Raw genomic sequence first — 21,121 nt, 5'->3', positions numbered from 1 at the left:
ATTTCGCTCATTTTCGTATAAGTATGTATGTGTATGTCGTATGTTGCGGTAGGAAATGGAAAGTAAGCTTTAATTGGTATAATGTGGACATATCATTCCTCTGCTGAGCAAAAATGTGAATTTAATGTCCAATTATATTAAAATACACATTAGAAAATTTTATGGGTGAAAATTAAATAATAATATTTAAAATTTTACCAAAATTCGGTATACAGCAATTAGTTGTATATGGTGCTGTGATATGGTATTTATTTTATACAAATGAAAATCATAATACTTAATTAATTTTCACAACAAGAAATTACACATATATTTGCAAAATACTAAACAAAACTTTTCAAAATTCAAATTATAAATGTTTGTTTAACACAAAGAGTGAAACATTACAAACGTAACGTGCCAAAGTACATTTAAATTAAGGGTGCATTCAATATTCATTTGGTCAAGCTTCAAACGCAGGCAAGCACGGATATTTATTTATAGAAATAACTCACAGCGTTAATTATAATTATAACCACTTAATTAAAACTTATAAAAACCCCTTACGCAAAAATTGTTTTTGTTTAAGAAAGGACCAGATTAACTTGATCGTATTGTAAGATCGTTACATGCAAGGTTTCTACCAACTCATTGAAACTAATCTATTGAACCGAAAAATAGGATATGTCCGCCGTGAGTTTAGACTTGTGTTCTCTAGAGACCATTCTGGTTGCAGCATCAGGTCGAAATTATCAATTAATTGCCATTTGACGATTATACCGGCACGCGTAAAGCACTTAATAGTTTAATCATCCGCCAAAAATGAAAAGAAAAACACTGCGTTTTTGAGCTACGATGCCACGAACAGACAAACATCGACGTCTAACTAATTTTTGCGTCGGGGGTTGGTGAGCAATTTAAAATTTGTGTAATATATTATAATGTGAAATAAACGCATTATGGCCACTAGTTTTAAGCCATTTTTTAAATAAATAATATTCAGTTATTAATTTGATATTATTTTAATTATTAGGTATTAAGAAAAAATCAGTGTAATTTATAATTCAACCAAATTTGCCACAATTTAATGTTGATAAAGTAAACTCCAGTTTAAAGTGGTAAATTATATCCCCCGTTCTTAAGACCCCAACATTGATCGAAACAAATGAATTAACGTTAATTCCGAATTTGAATCCGAATCCAAGTTTGAAAATTGGCGAAACTAATTTGAATGCAACCTAAGATGTGTAAATAAATCAGCTAAAAATATACTTTCACGACATTTTGGGATGACTGTGTGCACAATCTTTTTAATTAAATAGTTTGTACGAGTAAGTACGCTCACTTTAGATGTAATATTTTTTTATAGATACTTAAATTCCAAATAGCTATTTACTAAAATAGTGACTTACACCTATTAAACATTTTTATGATATACTATATCTTATTACATATATTATGTTTCTATATGCATATTGTAATATATTACTTAAAGCTTAATTACATTTAACATCGTTCTTTTAACGAAAAAAATATTTTTATGATACGATATTAATAAACATTAATACAATTATAGTTTTGTGCATTTTAGACATCGATCTAAACTTAATTTTAATTAAATTTAATTAATTAAATATGACCTAGAATTATATCACTTAATATTTAAGTATAATAATATAATATAAAGACTTCAACTATTGTGTAAATCACACTTACTGCAAGTAAATATTTATCTTCTGCGCACAATCACCCAAACAATTACTCGTATATATCTTTATAATCATTGACAGATACCTTTTAAACTAGGTACCTACCTAGTAGATAACAAGATATATCGGGTAAAATCCATACAAAACATACAATTTAAATATTACTCACATAACATCAAACAGGTTCCTTCAAGATTATAATCATTGTTTCACCTGATGAACTAAATATTACTTTTTAAAAGTAAAAATATGTATTTGTAGGTACCTACTTCATAATACATACTCTCGCAATATTCATAATTTTTAAGATTTTTTTTAATTGGCACATCTATTAAAATATTAAATTCACATTCATTTACTTCGTTAGGTTAGTTTTTTTTTTGCTTTTTTGCTTGTCTGTAAATTAAATAGCGCACAAACTTAACAGTTTCGTCTTTTTAAAATCAAAACTCATTATTACACCTCGGACACGTAACGAAATCGCCTCTGCTACGACCCGCTTCCGCTATGACCCGCTTCCGCTACGATCCGCCTCTGCTAAGAGTCGCTTACCGCGCGCGGTCACCTCGCTGTCTGCTCGCCAGCATCACACCTAAGTTACTTCGGAAGTCCGAGAGCTAGTTGACATTTTTGGGTATTTGAGGCAAGTTGAAAGCTTGTCTTACATGCTATGCAAAAGATACAGGTCAAGCTTTTTAACACAGAACTAGAGAGTTATACATAAAATATCCTTCAGGCAATCTGTAGTTTTACATTTAAATAGAAAAAAAAATAATCAGATTATACGACTTTGATAGGTATAAATATATAGATATATCGAAAAAAAATCTAAATTTATCTCGAATTACTTTTATTTTTTTAAATATTCGTTCGTTATCAACCCATAATGTAGATTGGTAGACTTCACAAACGCAGAGTATTAAGAAAATTCTCTGGCTGGTTTCCTCACGATGTTTTGCTCCACCGTTTGAGACACGTGATATTTAATTTCTTAAAATGCACACAACAGAAAAATTGGAGGTGCATGCCCGGACCAGATTTAAACCCACACCCTCCGGAATCGGGGTAGAGGTCCACTATCACGATTACGATTTTTAAAAATTATAAAATTAAAATTAGAAATAAATAAAATTTATAAAAATGTTAGATTGCCTGAATGATATTTTTTGCAAAAATTAAAAATTCCTACTACTATTCCCGAAACGGGTTATAAATTCAGTGTTAAGGTAGCATAGGAGATGTATAGGACAATTTTTAACTTGACTCAAATACCTATTAAAAATGTCCACCAGCTCTCGGACATTCGAAGTGATGTAAAACGTTACTGGCGAGTGGACGTCGGGGCAATACTTATCTGTTACGTGTCTGAGACGTAAAAGTGAGTTTTGAGCTTAAGCCGACTTTTTTACGACATAAAAGCCATTTCACACTTACTTACTTTGATTTTTTTTTATATTTTTTACAAGTATTATTCGTGCACTATCGAGTACGGAGTATCGTTCTTTCAGAATATGGAAACGACGTAGCGTTATTCGTATTAAAATTGTATCTATGTAGTATGCACATTGCTTTGCAGCACTGCTAAATATTATAAAATTATAATCAGTCTGACGGTGGTAAATAAATATTGTTACCAGACATTATTGAATGAAAAATGAAGATTTTTTTTACAGGACAGCCATTACAGTGTTATTTTTGCATTCAAATCTCGTACCTACTGTTATATACCTACGTTACTAAATACGAAATGAGATTTTTTTGCAAAAGAGATGGGGGAGTAAGACTAATCAATTATTTATTTTTTGATAGTTGTGGTATAAAAATTTCAATTCAGGTTGAATTATTGCTTGGTAATTTTTTACTACATTCATCAATGCTATTAGCTTTTCACGATATGCTATACACGCATGCTGCTACTTAGACTGCAAATCATTAGACGCAGTGATTGTCTAGCATATAAATATGTCGTGAGTAGCTAAAAAATATGCTGTTTTGACACTGGAGAACTACCTTGGGATTACGACTGACAAACATGAATTTACCAAAGATGTTAAAGACTTGAACTTGTGATAATCATATGCCGTGAGTGAGGCCGGGTATGTCTTAGCCGTGCATTTTTAAAATGATAAACATTTCTGAATTGAGCGATTCCTGGAACTTCCAGGAATCGTAACTGGGGAAGGTACGGATGATACGGAGCTCCCTGATTTTATAATCAGGGGGCTCTGTATTATTGATACCTTCATTGAATTTTTGCTATCATTGAATTTTTGCGTTCACAAGTAAAAATTATTAAATTGTACTTCGTGTTCACTTTATTTTTCCAATCTTTACGCTTAAATTCCCCCCCCCCCCCCCCCTACTAATTTTGATACAAGGACCCTCCAAGGCACGCTACGCCACTGCTGGTACCGCTATTCTGTAACAATGTTTTTGTAACTCGACGGTGTGAGTGTCGAATTCAGCACTGCCAGTCTCTGTCTAGCACGATACTACCTAGAGCGATAGGGACGAGTTCGAAACTCACACTGTCGAGTTAAAACATTGTTACAGAATAGGTCTACTGCGCTGCCTACTGTGTTCTAAAGAGACAAACGTTCTTAAGAACGCAGAACGTAGAATTTAGAAAAAATTATTTCTTTATTACTATTTGTTTACGAGTGTCAAATCATTAGGTATTTTTTTAAATATTGCTACCGGAGACGAAGCCTAAAAAACAGTGATTGTTGCGAAGACTCTGTAGCCACATTCAATTCACATAGGTAATGCAAGTGGCCCTGGTGAACCCTTGGCTATGAACATTAGGTCAGATTTTAACCAGTCTTTATTGTGGTTGCTTCCAGCACCAGCTGCTTTCCGGGCGTACATAAAGCGCCTTTGATTGTTTATAATACTGAGGCGGCCTGCGGCGCGTGCGGCTCTTTTCACCACCGCATCGCGCCCTGCCCCATTCTCCAGCTCTTGCCAACATTCGCCCAATCATTTTATATTCTTCAGAAGACTCGGAGTATTGTACCAGATGCATGCTAAAATTCAAACTAATCCTCAATGATATGTAACCAATACCTATATAGTATTTATTTATTCGCACACTCGCATCTCCCAACGGACGGTGTCGCTTTGCACAATTTCACATCATGTTCACGTACCTACAATATTTACAATTATCTTTATATATATAGTTAACTCGACTTTAAATGTTTCTTACAAATCTTGAGGGAATCGTTGTCGAACTGATGGATTTCGTTTTTTAATGAATTACGAATGCTAGGTAACGTACACAAACGAATAGACGATGACTTGGATACACACTTAGTCATGTTACCAAGAAATATTATATTTAATTTTAAGTATATTATTAGATACATAATAGGTTAATTCAACTGTAACGCTCGAAAGATGAAAATTCAGCTACAGCACATAATACCTACTCGTACCTACCTACCTATTCGCAATGCGATGAACGCTCTATGTATAAATGCTTCGCTCATTGTCCGCCTGTTGCGACTGTCAGTTGCAGAGATTTGGTTAGGCTATTGTGATAGCGAAATGTCTCAGTATTTAATAGTAGTTACTAAACAAAGCAATCCGCACAACATCCGATACAATTGCTTCAACCGTTTCAATACAGTTATCGAACGCAGTAAGCCTATATCAAACGATGGTGCATCAACGCTGGTGCAATCGGTGATCGTTTTCGCAGAATGTGCGCTTAGGTCCGTAGCGAATCTAATAGGTATTCAGATAAGTACCGAACAATGTAGTAGGTATTGTTTAATGCCATAATGATGATGGAAATGTTTATCAGTAAGTTTGTTTTTATATTTTTAATGACGTGCTCAATTATTTCAATAAAACACCTTCATCGAGTTTCACTTAACTTTAAATCACTATCTTGTATATACATTCGCTGCCCGTAATTTATCCGAAGTCCGAGTATTTTATCGAAAAGCCTGTCTGCGTTGAAGAAGCCGACAGTCAGGGAATGCGTTTTTAATCTACCGTTGTGAGTCATTTAAAAAATCTTTATATTCCTCTATTGCGCGGAGCGTGATACTGTGCTCGCCTATTGCCCTTAGTTTACTTTATATTTTTTTACATTTCACGTAACGGATACGATGGGCGACTGGTCGTCCATTTAGGAGTCAAGTGGATATTCATATAAATACTAAACAGTTACCTACCTAGGTATTTGGTTTCAATAATCCAATTTTATAAACTAGATGTATTACCCTGGAAAAAAGACAACCTGTAAATGCCCGATTAAGTATTTTCACTACTGGTTTTGATGGAAATGATTTGATTATATTTTGAGTACTTACTGATAAACTAATATAAACGCGTCTGTGGTGAGGTGGTGAGGTACGAGTATCATGCCACTGTATTAAAAAATAGTGTTGTTACCCACTCCATTAATTTCACTGTAAGAAAAAATTAAAGTATTTAATAATAAAGTATTCGAAGATTTTTCATACAGTGAAATTATTTACGGTATAACTTCATTATTTTTTTATTATATCAATAATTTATCATTGCAATTATAGAACCACATAATGTATAGATACGCTTTCATTACCTTCTTGAGTCAGTCAAATAACGTAACACAGTTACAAATACACACACAGTTGACAGAAAAGATGATCGTTCTATTTTATCTCGATGAAAATAATGAAAGAATAAGGGCTAGATCACATTTATCTTTGAGATTTCGCATTTATCTCGTGTTATATTGTCGCATTTATAAGTACAAGTGGAGCAGCTATAGGTGGTAGCATAACGCATGTTTTTTTTTTTGCTGTAGGACGACTACCTCCTACAACCAACCAATTAATTAATATCGATTTATTTAATTTACATTTGTAGTTAATTTATTGCAATACCTTTTACCTTTTTCCCAAAGTGCTGGAATGGCGACCCCGCACTAGTAAGCGCAATGTTGGCCGACCCCCCACCAGGTGGACTGACGACATCAAGCGAGTCGCAGGGATTCGCTGGATGCAGATGGTTCAGTATCGTGATGTTTGGAAGTCCCTACAAAAGGCCTATGTCCTGCAGTGGACGTCCATCGGCTGATATGATGATGATGATGATGAATACCTTTTAACACATTCTTGCTGAATTAGCATGAATGAGCAAGAGCATTTTGGTCTAGTGGTAGCATCATAATCCTTCTCATTCTATAGTATCGTGTTAAACAGAGAGAGAGAGATAGGGATGGATTCGAAACTCGCACTTGCGAGTTATAAAAATATCGTTACAGAATAGTAGGCCAGGTGTGATCGCAGTAAAGGGTAACTGTAGTAACTTGTCATTGTATAAAATAAAATCTACTGACTTCATATTTATTGGATTAGAAATGTTGAAGGTATGTTTATACATATACCTGTTTACGTTTACCATGTCTAATCTTAATTATTATTTGAGATTAAAAATGTTGAAGGTTACTTTATTTCACGCACAAAAATGCGAAATTACAGTGATGAAAAACTGAACAAATAGCTATTTCATTTAGATAATGGAACCTTCCATTGATATATGTGATTTAAGCCCAATAGTGGTTCTTTTCCTTTGAATGTTCCTCCGAGTTGTTGTCATATAGAGCGCTGTCATGCTAACTGCTAAACATCGAAAATCCATCATCTTAATACTATTATTCGCTTAATACGAATTACCTATTCGTTAGAGAAAGATGACAGCGCTATCTTATGAATACATCTTTTCTATCACTTATATTACCTTGCTTAAAGTACGAGATCCGCCATAAAAAATATATACCCTCATCTTTTATTTTTTGGAGAAAGAAATATATGCTAAAAAATATTCACTTTGTGAAGAGGATGCCTAGTTAAATTGCGGTCGGATTATATAAATAATTAATTTATTTTATTAAATTTATTTAATCTACTTCCCTCAGTGGTTAATTAAAAAAAATCGTACACTAGATAAAAGAATGTCCAACAGAATTGAAAACGTAAAGAATGCCTGGTTTCACACAACAACAACAAAAAATTAGGGTATATATGTATAATATTAAACCAATATTATTTTAAGATACTGTTATATTACTTCAAATCAACTGATTAAGTAAAATTAAGCTCAAATTGAAAATGCATCAATTTGAGCTTAATGGATTCCAATTTTATAACTTTCATTAACTGCATTAAATTTACATTATATTAAAATTATGTACACATAAAATACGATTGATGGAGGATTTAAATGTATGTTGATGGTATAAGTAGTATTAGGGTGAGTCCACATTACGTATGAAACTTCTACGGTATACAACACCTTCAAAAAACTTAAAATTGCTATATCATTACAAGATGTAACAAATCCCTCGAACGTAATAGTGTCAATATGTTTCAGAATGGACTCACCGTTATAGATATTAATAAAAATGTGTGAGATATTATTATATCTTGAGCTCACTGTCTTGTATCGAACAAATATTTGTCTCCATATGGCCAATTCAATTTCCGTTTACGGCCTATGAGCGCCAACCTTGTATAGGTCAGAATAATTATGAACAAGAGTCGTGAATAAAATATATTTTGTCACATAAAATTATAAGTAAAACATATATTATTTGAATGAAAAGGTCAATTTTTTCGACATACAAAGGTTTCAAAAATAATTTTACGGGTTTATTGTGAGCCGATTTACATAAAATTGAGTCCACGACGTAATAACATCTCACTGTAATAAGTAAGAATGTCCAGAAAGTGAGAAATAGGTAAATATATACAAAGTTTGATATAAGACTATCAAATTATTATACTTATCTTAAAATCTTATAAAAAAAAAATAATACAATAATGATTTGTAAATCTTTCGAACACTTGCCTTCATCGTTACTAACCTTTTATAAAATATATATAAAAAATTCTATTTAAATTATAAATATATCTATTATATGAAGTAAATTATACTAATAATATATTAATATATGGGAAAGATATATAGGATTTATTAAAAGTTTAAATTGAACTGTTTCATATGGGTCGCCCCGAAACTTTTTGCACAGTATTAATCCTTCTATGTCATCTTTAATCATCATTATTTTCAACCGCTATTCGGCTCACTGCTGAGCTGAAGTCTCCTCTCAGAACGAGAGGAATTTCTGATGAATTAAGAACCTCCTCCTTTTTTTAACTCGGTTGAAAAATGAGAGGCTGCGATAGCCCGACATCTCATCTCACCATACCATAGGAGCAGGGAACTGCGTTAGGCAGGCCCGGAATCAAGAGTCAAGACTGTAGTTTTTAGAAGTCCCTAAAATATGTGCTGCAGTGAAATACCATCGGCTTATATGATGATGATGATAACTAGTACTATCGTCATCATCACACATCGTCATCAACCCATATTCGGCTCACTGCTGAGCTCGAGTCTCCTCTCAGAATGAGAGGGGTTAGGCCAATAGTCCACCACGCTGGCCCAATGCGGATTAGCAGACTTCACACACGCAGAGAATTAAGATAATTCTCTGGTATGCAGGTTTCCTCACGATGTTTTCCTTCACCGATTGAGACACGTGATATTTAATTTCTTAAAATGCACACAACTGAAAAGTTGGAGGTGCATGCCCCGGACCGGATTCGAACCCACACCCTCCGGAATCGGAGGCAGAGGTCATATCCACTGGGCTATCACAGCTCATCATCACACATAGTATTATTTTATTGTAGTGGTATAATTAATGTTTTTCTTTTCTCCCAAAATATTTTTAATCATTTTGAAAATATATTTAAAGGATTAATGCCGTGCACTGCGTTCCGGTGAACTATGTCCCAATATATGTAAATCTTTAAAAATTAAGCTCACAATATTTATCGATCTACTGTAAATTACCTGAATAGGTAGTTAGAAATGTCTTGGACTATGCGTGCCTACATTTTATTGGTATTGAAAGTATTATATTGAAGGGAGGGGAGCAACATACCCTAGGGTTTAAAACATTATGGCAATTTCTTTTAAAGTTTATGTCGCTTTTAAAGTCTTCTGAGGGTTGTGGTGTTTGCTCAGTGTTAGTTGTAAATAATAAATAGTCACTGTCCGTTTACCATTTTAAATTGATATTATCTTTTAACAAATTGATACTAACCTTTAATAAATTTGTGCTAAGTACCTTGTGATCTTTCTATAACTTGTATTCTTGACTGCTCTGTGTAAGGCGAGATGAATGCGACAATACTATTGTAACTAAAGCCTCGCGCAGGAGATGTTGGCGCTCCTATGCGAATGCGTATGCACCTTCGAGTGCGTCCCTGTAATCTATAGAACGCAGGAGAGCACCGCGTCAATATGCATAAGGCTTAACGCCTATTCGCAGATTGCGACAAAGGGGTGTTGTTAAGTCTTACTTAAAAGTAGAGAAAATCAAGTTTGAGCTTATACTAAATATTTATAAAATATATTATTAAAACTTTCAGTATATACATTTATTTTTTGTTATCACCTTTAAATTTCACGTACCTATTTGTACCTACTGACTGATATTGTACCCAAAGCTTTAATCTGTCCTTTTCCTTGAATCATTATAAAATGAACGTCTATACGCTATTGTCTTATCTTCTCTGATAAAAACGACGATTCACTTTCGTCATTACTGTAATTGATGTACTTAATGTTTAAGTTAAAGTCACCTTTGTATTAACGTTTTTCCTACACAAGCGATCGTCAAAGTTATGAGAAGTCATAGGCGAAGCATTGTATTGTATCTCACAATTCCGCGTACGTGCGACGAACGCATTCGCTGGAGAAACGCTAGTATGTAGGGGCTCTAATCGGGACCTATTACACCATTATTAAGAAGATTTTATATCCACTGCAGTATGCATTGCAGTTGATTTCCTTTTGGCTGTTTTTCACTGGTGGCGACAGCGTAACTAGATGGCGGTGGTGATGGACAGATGGTGGTAGTCTGGCTAGTGGTGTAATTGGTCCATAGGACGTGAGTCCATACGTAATATGTCATATATAAATTTTAATCAACATTTCGATGTTATAATAAGCTATATCTTAACCATTGGTATAATAGAAATCACTTTAGCATCACAATTTATCCGTAGATACCGGTAACGATGCTTTACCAATTAGATAAATTAATTGATGTACAACAACCACAGTTCCCAAAACACCTACTAGTCTTATTTATACCATGTTGCCGTTTAAATAAAAATGCTTGATGTTCGTGGGAATTATTTGCAAGTCTTCAAGATAATGTGTGTTATTTCTTGCTATACCTACATAATATGTACTTATATGTAGTACCTATATAAGTACTTGTAGATATGACAACACGAATATCCTTACACTTTCTTAATACACAATGTTAAATATATCTACATATTATATTTAAGGTAGTTCTATCTGTGTTGCCAATATTTACTATATGTCATGCATATAATTAACACTGAAGAATCTAAGTACCTATCTATTATTAACAATTGTTATCCTTTAGTAGATTTTATGTTTAATCAAGTAGTTGTATGTCGGTCAAAGACCAGATTATGTTATTATATAGAGAGATAAAGATTATAAAATAACATTGATATTAATCGAAATATTATATTGAATGTTTTAAACTAGAATAATACAGGGAGATCTTTTTTGTTTTGCGAAATTGTCGTCCATTTTACCTTTAACAGTACTCTTTGATATGAAACATATTTTATCAATTTCTGACTCCAAAAATATCAAAATAATATACACATTATTTTCGACAAGCCGCGCGCTAAATGAATGGCGGGTGACCTCTGCGACATGTCGCGTGGTACTGTAAGTTAAATTCTATTTAAAAATAAATATATTTGGTATACCCTCCTACCTACACCTGTACTACTCATAGTACGTAAAACAAAAGAACATACTAAACAAAAAATATTTCTGGTAGGCAGGAGGACACTATAACTTTGATATTTTTGAGCAAATGAAAACAATTTAAAATACAATTTTGATAACTTAACAAATACAATATACAAAAATTCGCTTACATAGCTAAAAAAATCTTCCTGTATTGATATATTTTGTTGTCGCTCGCCGTTAAATTTATGTATACGTGGAAGTAGAGAACAAATAAATAAATAAATAAAGAATTTTGTAGTTTTATTTTATTTTAAATATCGCGTGCTTCAAACCTTGAAGGAAGAACATCATAAGGAATGCTGCATACCTGACATCTTTTTTAATACTTTTTGTATGTGTAGTCTGCCAATCCGCATTGGGCTAGCGTGGTGGTTCTACACTTCTCAGTTGTGTGCATTTTAAGAAATTAAATAGGTATCACGTGTCTAAAACCATAATGGAAAAACATCGTGATGAAACCCGCATACCAGAGAATTTTCTTAACTCTCTGCGTGTGTGAAGTCCGCCAATCCTCATTGAAATGGGTTCCTGAATTCCCAGCGTGGTGGACTAACCGCTCTCATTCTGAGAGGAGACTCACTCGAGCTCAGCAGTGAGCCGAATATGGGTTAATAATGATGATGATGATGATGATGAATTTCGAGAAAGAGGTGCACCACCGACTCCAGCTCGGCTGGGCAGCGTTTAAGAAACTCCGTAAGATCTTTGGGTCCAAAATTCTTCGAACAGTGCGTGTTCCCAGCGGTGATAAGTGGTGGTAAACCGAGGTCCGAGTCTCAGAGAGACCTTACAAAGTGGCTCCGCCCATCTACTATGCTTCTGCCTTCAGGCGATACTTCTGCCGGCGCCCTAAACACCCGGCGACGCCGCTGAAGTCCCAATAGGGAGTCTACAGGCACCTACACAATCAGATGAAAAAAAATCTTGCTTGTGAATCCAGTGTGCAAGCTGTAACAGTTCAAGCCGAAAACTAGTTACTTGGTGCTGCCTCTATTTGTCTTCTAATCGTACAAAACTAAGCCTAACTGAAATAATTTAAATAAATGTGAATTTGAATTTTACACTACCTATCTATTCTTTTATATATCTCTAAGATAGAAATAAAATAGTCGGTTCGAGCTCATATGAATCTTAAATTTTTACTCAGGTTTTCTATAAACTGTGTTGCAATGAATATTTTTTTTTTCCTAACAATCACTGTAAAACATTGCTGTTGTTCAAAACCTTCTGTTAATTAACTTTAACTTAACTTCCAGTTAGTTAACTTTAGGTTACTTCCAACTTAATTGTGAAAGTACAATTTTAAAAGATTTCATACATTAATTGTGTTACATTACTAAATTTCTTTATTAGTAGTAGGTAGATAGAGTAGGTATAGAGGTATATTTAAATAAAAAGACAAATGCTACATAGGTACATGTTTAATACATTTATGTCCTGCGAATTAACATAAGTAGAAACAAATGGAACAGAATTGGATCTGGCAATACTTTATGAGTCAACCAGTAATAAGTAATAAAACATTTTAAAGAGTGATTATATTATATTTTATATATAAACTCTCAACATATAGTAAACTGTATGTTTGTCAGCCCATGCCCATAGGTACGAGTAATTGCAGGTTTAACCTGATGGCTTTTGGTGATAGCATACTTGCAGATTTCTAAGGTCAGTGCAACACTTGGCTGGATTTAAAATATTTAGTTATTAGGTACACTAGAACGATTGAACCTTCGATACATGCTATCTCCTAAAGCCACGATTAACTTCATAGTCTGCTTACCGTACATGGGCGCTGAGAAACTTTCAAAATTTATGAAATTACGATGCTCTGGTCACCTCAGGCCCTTAGACCATAACATGTATACCAACCAATATACACGAAGTAAAAAGTAGTGTACATACATATATTACTATTTTTATCAAACAAAAATCTGATAACATTTTGTTAAGTTCCAATTCTATGAAGTTTAAATGTGTACCTACAATATTTCAATATTATGCGTTATTAAAAATTAGACAACGTTATTTAAAATTAAACACCGTTGTATATTTCTAATGCCACATATATGTATTGTATTTTTTAAATTTTCGCTAACATGAAATAACGCGTTGAGCTCGTAAATACGACATCGATCCTAATACTAAACAATACACCGACTATCCTGTATCGTAAGTAATTATCTTTAAACAGCTATTTAAACATGTGAAACATGAAATGCAAATTTTCGGAGTAACGAAGGGAAATGTTTTATTTACATAGAAACGAAGATTTTATACTATTAGATATGTCAGTAGCTCGTTGATTTCATTTACTCGCATGGTACAACAACAGTTATTTCAACAATTAATACATATAATATATCGTCTATAATGTCGGGTTGTTTGTTCAGGAAGTGTATAAAACTATATAAACATAAATTTATAATGTAAGTAAACACAAAATTGTAAAAACAAATAAGCCACCTCAGAAAAATTTTTTCAACCCATTTCTGTCTGACAATTATGACACTTAACAAAATTTTCAGAACTGACGGGATTTGAACCCATTTCTGTCTGACAATTATGACACTTAACAAAAATTTCAGAACTGACGGTATACTACTACTAATGTATAAAGATTCAGAGGACAGAAAGAAATTTTGTAGAAATCACATCACAAAAACTTCAGAACTGACGGAATTTGAACCCATTTATGTCTGACAATTAAGCCTCTCCACAAAAATTTCAAAACTGACGGGATTTGAACCATTTCTGTCTGATAATTATGACACTTAATAAAAATTTCAGAACTGACGGGATTTGAATCCATTTCTGTCTGACAATTATGCCTCTCCACAAAACTTTCAGAACTGACGGGATTTGAACCCATTTCTGTCTGACAATTTTACCGCTTCACAAAAATTTCAGAACTGACGGGATTTGAACCCATTTCTGTCTGACAATTATGCCTCTCCACAAAATTTTCAGAACTGACGGGATTTGAACCCATTTCTGTCTGACAATTATGACACTTAACAAAATTTTCAGAACTGACGGGATTTGAACCCATTTCTGTCTGACTATTATGACACTTAACAAAAATTTCAGAACTGACGGGATTTGAACCCATTTCTGTCTGACAATTATGACACTTAACAAAAATTTCAGAACTGACGGTATTTGAACCCATTTCTGTCTGACAATTATGCCACTTCACAAAAATTTCAGAACTGACGGGATATATTTTATGTTTATATAGTTTTTACACTTAGGGTTGAACCCAAGTAAGATATTTTTAAAAGTTAATGTATAAAGATTCAGAGGACAGAAAGAAATTTTGTAGAAATCACATCACAAAAATTTCAGAACTGACGGGATTTGAACCATTTCTGTCTGATAATTATGACACTTAACAAAAATTTCAGAACTGACGGGATTTGAACCCATTTCTGTCTGACAATTATGCTTCTCCACAAAACTTTCAGAACTGACGGGATTTGAACCCATTTCTGTCTGACAATTTTACCGCTTCACAAAAATTTCAGAACTGACGGGATTTGAACCCATTTCTGTCTGACAATTATGCCTCTCCACAAATTTTTCAGAACTGACGGGATTTGAACCCATTTCTGTCTGACAATTATGACACTTAACAAAATTTTCAGAACTGACGGGATTTGAACCCATTTCTGTCTGACAATTATGACACTTAACAAAAATTTCAGAACTGACGGGATTTGAACCCATTTCTGTCTGACAATTATGACACTTCACAAAAATTTCAGAACTGACGAGATTTGAACCCATTTCTGTCTGACAATTATGCCACTTCACAAAAATTTCAGAACTGACGGGATATATTTTATGTTTATATAGTTTTTACACTTAGGGTTAAACCCAAGTAAGATATTTTTAAAAATTAATGTATAAAGATTCAGAGGACAGAAAGAAATTTTTGTAGAAATCACATCACAAAAACTACAGAACTGACGGGATTTGAACCCATTTCTGTCTGACAATTTTACCGCTTCACAAAAATTTCAGAACTGACGGGATTTGAACCCATTTCTGTCTGACAATTATGCCTCTCCGCAAAAATTTCAGAACTGACGGGATTTGAACCCATTTCTGTGTGACAATTATGCCTCTCCACAAAACTTTCAGAACTGACGGGATTTGAACCCATTTCTGTCTGACAATTTTACCGCTTCACAAAAATTTCAGAACTGACGGGATTTGAACCCATTTCTGTCTGACAATTATGCCTCTCCACAAAATTTTCAGAACTGACGGGATTTGAACCCATTTCTGTCTGATAATTATGCCTCTCCACAAAACTTTCAGAACTGACGGGATTTGAACCCATTTCTGTCTGACAATTTTACCGCTTCACAAAAATTTCAGAACTGACGGGATTTGAACCCATTTCTGTCTGACAATTATGCCTCTCCACAAAATCCATTTGTCCAATCCATCCACATCTCAATAATAAAGAACGAGTTACAGAAGATTTGCATTTCAAGCCTCCTACTAACGAATACATGCATTATAATAACACATAGAATAAAGTGTAGAATTCACATATTAGTAATATTTCAAAAAATTAATCTAACATTCAGAATATATCGACCAAAAGAGTTCATTATAATATATGTAAACACATATTGCTGTTCTCCATTCAAAACTGTAAACAGGATTTGATGAATTAACTACATTTTGTTAACGGTACAGCTTTCTATTTGAGTATTATAAGATATATTATATTAGATAATAATAAAAAAATCCTAGTAGGAAATATGCAGGTAGGTTTTTTTTTATATTTTTTTTTTATTTTCTGGCGTAACAAAATTATGATAAAGGTCCCGAGACAAAACATTATTATTTTCTGCAAATTAAACTCTTAGATTGTTTCACAAATGTCAAGACACTTTATATAGGTTGTCTGAATTTGTTAACGTGGAAAAGTACTTCACTTTACGAACGGGCCAATAGCGAACTTTTTTAGCGCACGTTTAACGGGTTTGGCTCTGTAATGATAAATACGAAACTAAAGTCCATTTACTATTTGCAGAGAAAAATTTTCCCGGGACTTAACAGTTTTTAATAACTAAGAAAACATAACATAAACTGAGTAAATAAAAAAAATATATATTATTGTAAGTATTAATACATACCAATAAGGAATACAAAAATAAAAATATCTGGCCTTAATTTGTATAACATTATTATCCCCTATTGAATGAAAGTAATTAGGATATATTTTTTTATATCATTCGATATTTTACAACATGATTATCTTTTAAGGCCGTTTTCAAAAACCAATTCGCTTACTAAAGTTAAGAAAATCTATCTTTCTGTTCTTATCTGCTTATCAATAACTTACTGACAGATAATTTGACTATGTAAAGATAATTTGATTGTTACTGATAATCGAGGATAGCTATCTATCCGTAATCTTGGGTAGGTTATTGAAAACGACCGTAAGTAAACAGTAACTCACAGTTTTGAATGCCAAACAACGGATATCTACAAACACCAAATAACATCAAAATACATTTAAATAAGTACTGTTTGTGAATATTTTATGCGATGCAGTGGTTTAATAAAACTGCACGTCAAGAACTGGCACGCACTACAGTGTAAGTTAGTGTAAAAGTTTGATATCACTATATGTACATTAAGTTAAATAACAGTTTTAGTATAGTAACACTTTAATATACTCGCGTCATATTAAATTGGGCTGATAATCGTGCCTTTGAGTACATTAAGTATACATATAAATAATAAAATAAGGTTCTTTTGGTTCTTAAGACCATTTTAGTCCATTCATTTAAATTCATTTCAGTTCAAGGTTACTGTTCATTTCTGTTAAACAAGCCTAAAAATAATAGTTTTTATATATAGGTAATCAAAATATAAATAAATTTTATTAGATTACAGACACGTCATAACATTGAAGTACGAAAAATCTGATTTTTAGACTTAGTTACTTTTATTCACTGTATTATATTTAAAAAAAAAACTTCAAGATAATTTTCATTACTTTGAATATAGTGGTTATTGCATAAATTCTGAAGTTTTGTGAGAAAAAACTAACTCATTAAAATAAAATTAAAAAATATATAAATAAAGTCGTATTTATGTACATGTAAATTTAATTATTATTAAATAACAAAGACTAATTTTTAAATTCATGCGTGTCAGCTCTTTTTACGCGAGTTACATACATTGACATAAGGTCTGACAATTCTAACATCTATTTTTTTAAACATCTTATTTTACTACAATATCGCTGTCGTTCTATTGACGAAACGATGACGAAATTAATTCATTAAATTTATCCTAATAAACACAACCATATTATGTAAGTTCAAATAAGATAAAAATTTCAATCTATTACCTAAAATATATGCTACTATTGAGTTGACGTCATCGATCTCCTATTAAAAAGTGGATGCACAATCAGCGACCAAAAAACGTTACCACTCAATGAGTGCCAAACATAACTTCTAGGCACTCAATTCAAGTAGTCGCATTTGCAAATTCAACCTTAAACTCAATCCTTAAGGTTAAATTTGCTTCGAATTTGGGATTTTATTGAATATTGGATCTAAGGGTCTTCATGTATAATTTTCTTTACCAATAACTGTCAAAGCATGATTGTGCGTCCTTTTATTATATGAGGTCATTGGTTAGCGTTATCTTCTTTAAATGATATTATAGAAGTGGTTTAATAGAGAAATTCAAAGTAACACCCTAACAAAAAACACAAAATTAGTAGGTGTGGGAATTGCCAATTGAATTACTTTAGTTGGCATAATTCCATGTAGAGTTCTGTGTTAATAATTTCGCATACATTATTTTAATTATAAATACTCATGTCATTCACAATGAATCCCTGAAGTTTTACTTTGGTGACAAAGGTAAAAGGTATACATATCTATATCCCGTGTATAAGAAATATTAATTATCAAAATCGGTTTAACGTTATAACCAGACATATTTGCTTTCTTGTAATATGAAATAAATTATTTTTTGGAAAATTAAATCTATAATACTGTTAAAAATAACTTTCAGATTATAAACACAATACAAAAATATTTTACTGTTATAATGATTTTGTTTCAGTCGCATGTACATACAGTGATGACAGTATACAATATCAAAATTATGATTTTCTTTTTTTTTTTTGAAAATTGATACAAACTTACATAATAAGGTAGTTCATCTAATATAATATTATCTTTAGTCACAGTAATATAAATGTTCGCGCAATTGCACAACACTTTCCTTATTTTCATACCCTTGCCAAGTTAAAAAGTTAATAGCATTTCGTGATAATATCATCCAAAATAGAGAAGATGTTTATATTTACAAATTTCTATTTCTATATTGATTTATTTGTTTACAGGGTGCTCGGGAGTATTTTTAATTTATTTTGGTCCAATCCACCAACAATACAAACAACAAAATTGGCGGTTCCAGTGTTACTAGAAACAAACGTTTCATGTTAATCACTTTGAAAAATGTTATGTATACAAAGCCATATTTTTCACCCTACAATCATCTATACTATTATTAAAAAAAAAACATACATACAGCCGAACGTAGAACCTCCTCCTTTTTGGAAGTCGGTTAATAAAGCTGAAGAGTTTGTTTGTTTTATTGATTGAACTACTGGTCCGATTTTAAAATTCTTTCAGTGTTAGATAGCCCATTTATCGAGGAAGGCTATTGGCTATATATTATCCCCGTATTCCTGCGGGAACAAAAACCAAGCGGGTGAAACCGCATGGCGTCAACATTAATTGAAAAATATTATATAGTTCATTTTAAGTTTTTTTTACACAAAAATGCAACACAATTAACTTTTTAACTTTAGCCCGTTAAAAGGACGTCCCCTTAATCATGACTTTTTTCCGGCGACCTCCGCGGGATTTTTCTGAAAAAAGAAAATGAAAATTCAAATTTTAGATATTCATATTGATTTTTATAGTAAGCAGGTAATTATTATATGTTGAGACACTCCGCTGAGGTCATTGAGCATAGTACTAAGATCATCCAGAGTCTCTGCTATGACAACCACATCGTCGGCAAATCGCAGTAGAGTGATGTACTCGCCATTTTATTGATGCCAAGTCCGTCCCAGTCCAGAAGCTTAAAGACATCTTCCAATGCCGCGGTTTTTTTTTAATTCTAAGAGATGATAATGATCTAAGAGATCTGAGAGATGAAAATATATTATCATCTCTTTTGAAGAATAAGGCCACCACGCTCCTGTGCCACGTCCCAGGTGTTATGCCCTCGTGAATGACGGAATGAACATTCGCTTGAGGGAGGAAAGTATCAGTTTTCCACCCGCTTTCAGAAGTTCTGCTGGATTCCGCCGTAGCCTGGTGCTTTGTTGTTTTTTAGTTGGTTGAGAGCCATACTAATCTCGTATAGGCTGGCGTCCGGGATATCTTCGGTATAGTGACGGGTCAACTTGGCTCTAGGACATTTGGCCATTTGACAGCAGATTTTGGGTAGACGCGTATAGTCTGTAGAACTTCTCGACTTCACTCAAGATCTCGGGCATGTGTGCGGATGAAATGTATGTGTTATTATTGCTTAATGTCTTGCAAATTTTTTTTCCAGTTTTGGCCAAATAGTCAGGAAAGGTTGTGGCAACATAGTGTGCTCGAGGCGCGCATTGGCAAAGGATGGAAATTAGGTGAAGTAAGCTGTCCCAAACAAATGGAAATTCATATATAGTGTGATACAAACTCCGGTTTCTCATATATCTAGATACAATATAACAATGAATTTGCATGGATTTTTAAGGATAACCCGGTGGGAATCGGCTTGTATGAACTCTTCGTTGCTGTCCGCGACTTCGACACGGCGTTCAGTTGAGAGTGATCGAGGCAAGTCACCTGGGCTGGCTGAGGAAGCGCGCGGTGCCCGCGTAGCGGCGCGGCTCGTAGTCGGGCGAGGCGGCGGCGCGCGTCTGCGACAGCGAGCGCACGTGCTCGCGAACCGACGCGCGCAGCTCCTCGCCCTGCACCGCGGCGCGAGTCTCCGACACTGCGTTCACGCTCTCTGAATAAAACACGCAATGAATACATACGCATAACCTCTTCAGTCATTTTTAGGGTTCCGTAGTCCACAAGAAACCCTTATAGTTTCGCCATATCCGTCTGTCTATCCGTCCGTCCGTCTGCGGTTTAACACAGAGACTATTAATACTAGAAAGCTGCAAATTAGCATGAGTATGTACATTGAAAATGTGAACAAAGGCGTAAAATGGAATCTTAAAAAAAAATTAGGGTACCTCCCCTACATGTTAAGTAGGCATGAATAGATAGATATGTCTTTGTAAGACATAACGGGTCTACCTATACCTATTCTACCAATCTGCAATGTAGGCTGAAATGTGGCATACAGGTAGATGATATGACGTAGGCATCCGCTAAGAAAGGATTACGATATATTCTACCCCCAAGGGGATAAAATAGGGGATGAAAGTTTGTATGAAACTTTGTCAATTATGCGGCGATTTGGCTGAAATTTGTAATGAAAATAGATTTTACACAGGCTAC

General features: G+C 33.6%; 2 protein-coding genes across 6 annotated transcripts in view; one reads left to right on the top strand and one right to left on the bottom strand.

Annotated features, from left to right (window-relative positions):
* LOC112051812 (SCY1-like protein 2) overlaps positions 1–11,788 on the top strand; it is a gene marked incomplete in the record, with an annotated part of 207,276 nt that extends 195,488 nt beyond the window's left edge. Inside the window, 1 exon segment of the mRNA XM_052890763.1 lies at positions 4,532–11,788. Coding sequence (XP_052746723.1) covers positions 4,532–4,558 — 27 coding nt within the window.
* A 1,176-nt stretch (positions 11,789–12,964) lies between these two features.
* Positions 12,965–21,121, bottom strand: part of LOC112051807 (large proline-rich protein BAG6) — a 47,316-nt gene continuing 39,159 nt past the window's right edge. For all 5 annotated transcript variants that reach the window (XM_024090599.2, XM_052890750.1, XM_052890753.1 and 2 more), the window contains 2 exons: positions 20,456–20,621; positions 12,965–19,482 (listed from right to left, as the gene is read on the bottom strand). In XM_024090599.2, coding sequence (XP_023946367.2) covers positions 19,443–19,482; positions 20,456–20,621 — 206 coding nt within the window. In that variant the 3' untranslated portion in view covers positions 12,965–19,442. The remainder of the gene's footprint in view (positions 19,483–20,455; positions 20,622–21,121) is intronic.

The sequence above is a fragment of the Bicyclus anynana genome, chromosome Z (genome assembly GCF_947172395.1).
Source record: "Bicyclus anynana chromosome Z, ilBicAnyn1.1, whole genome shotgun sequence".
Taxonomy (NCBI): Eukaryota; Metazoa; Arthropoda; class Insecta; order Lepidoptera; family Nymphalidae; genus Bicyclus; species Bicyclus anynana.
This window is presented reverse-complemented; position numbering and strand designations above follow the sequence as displayed.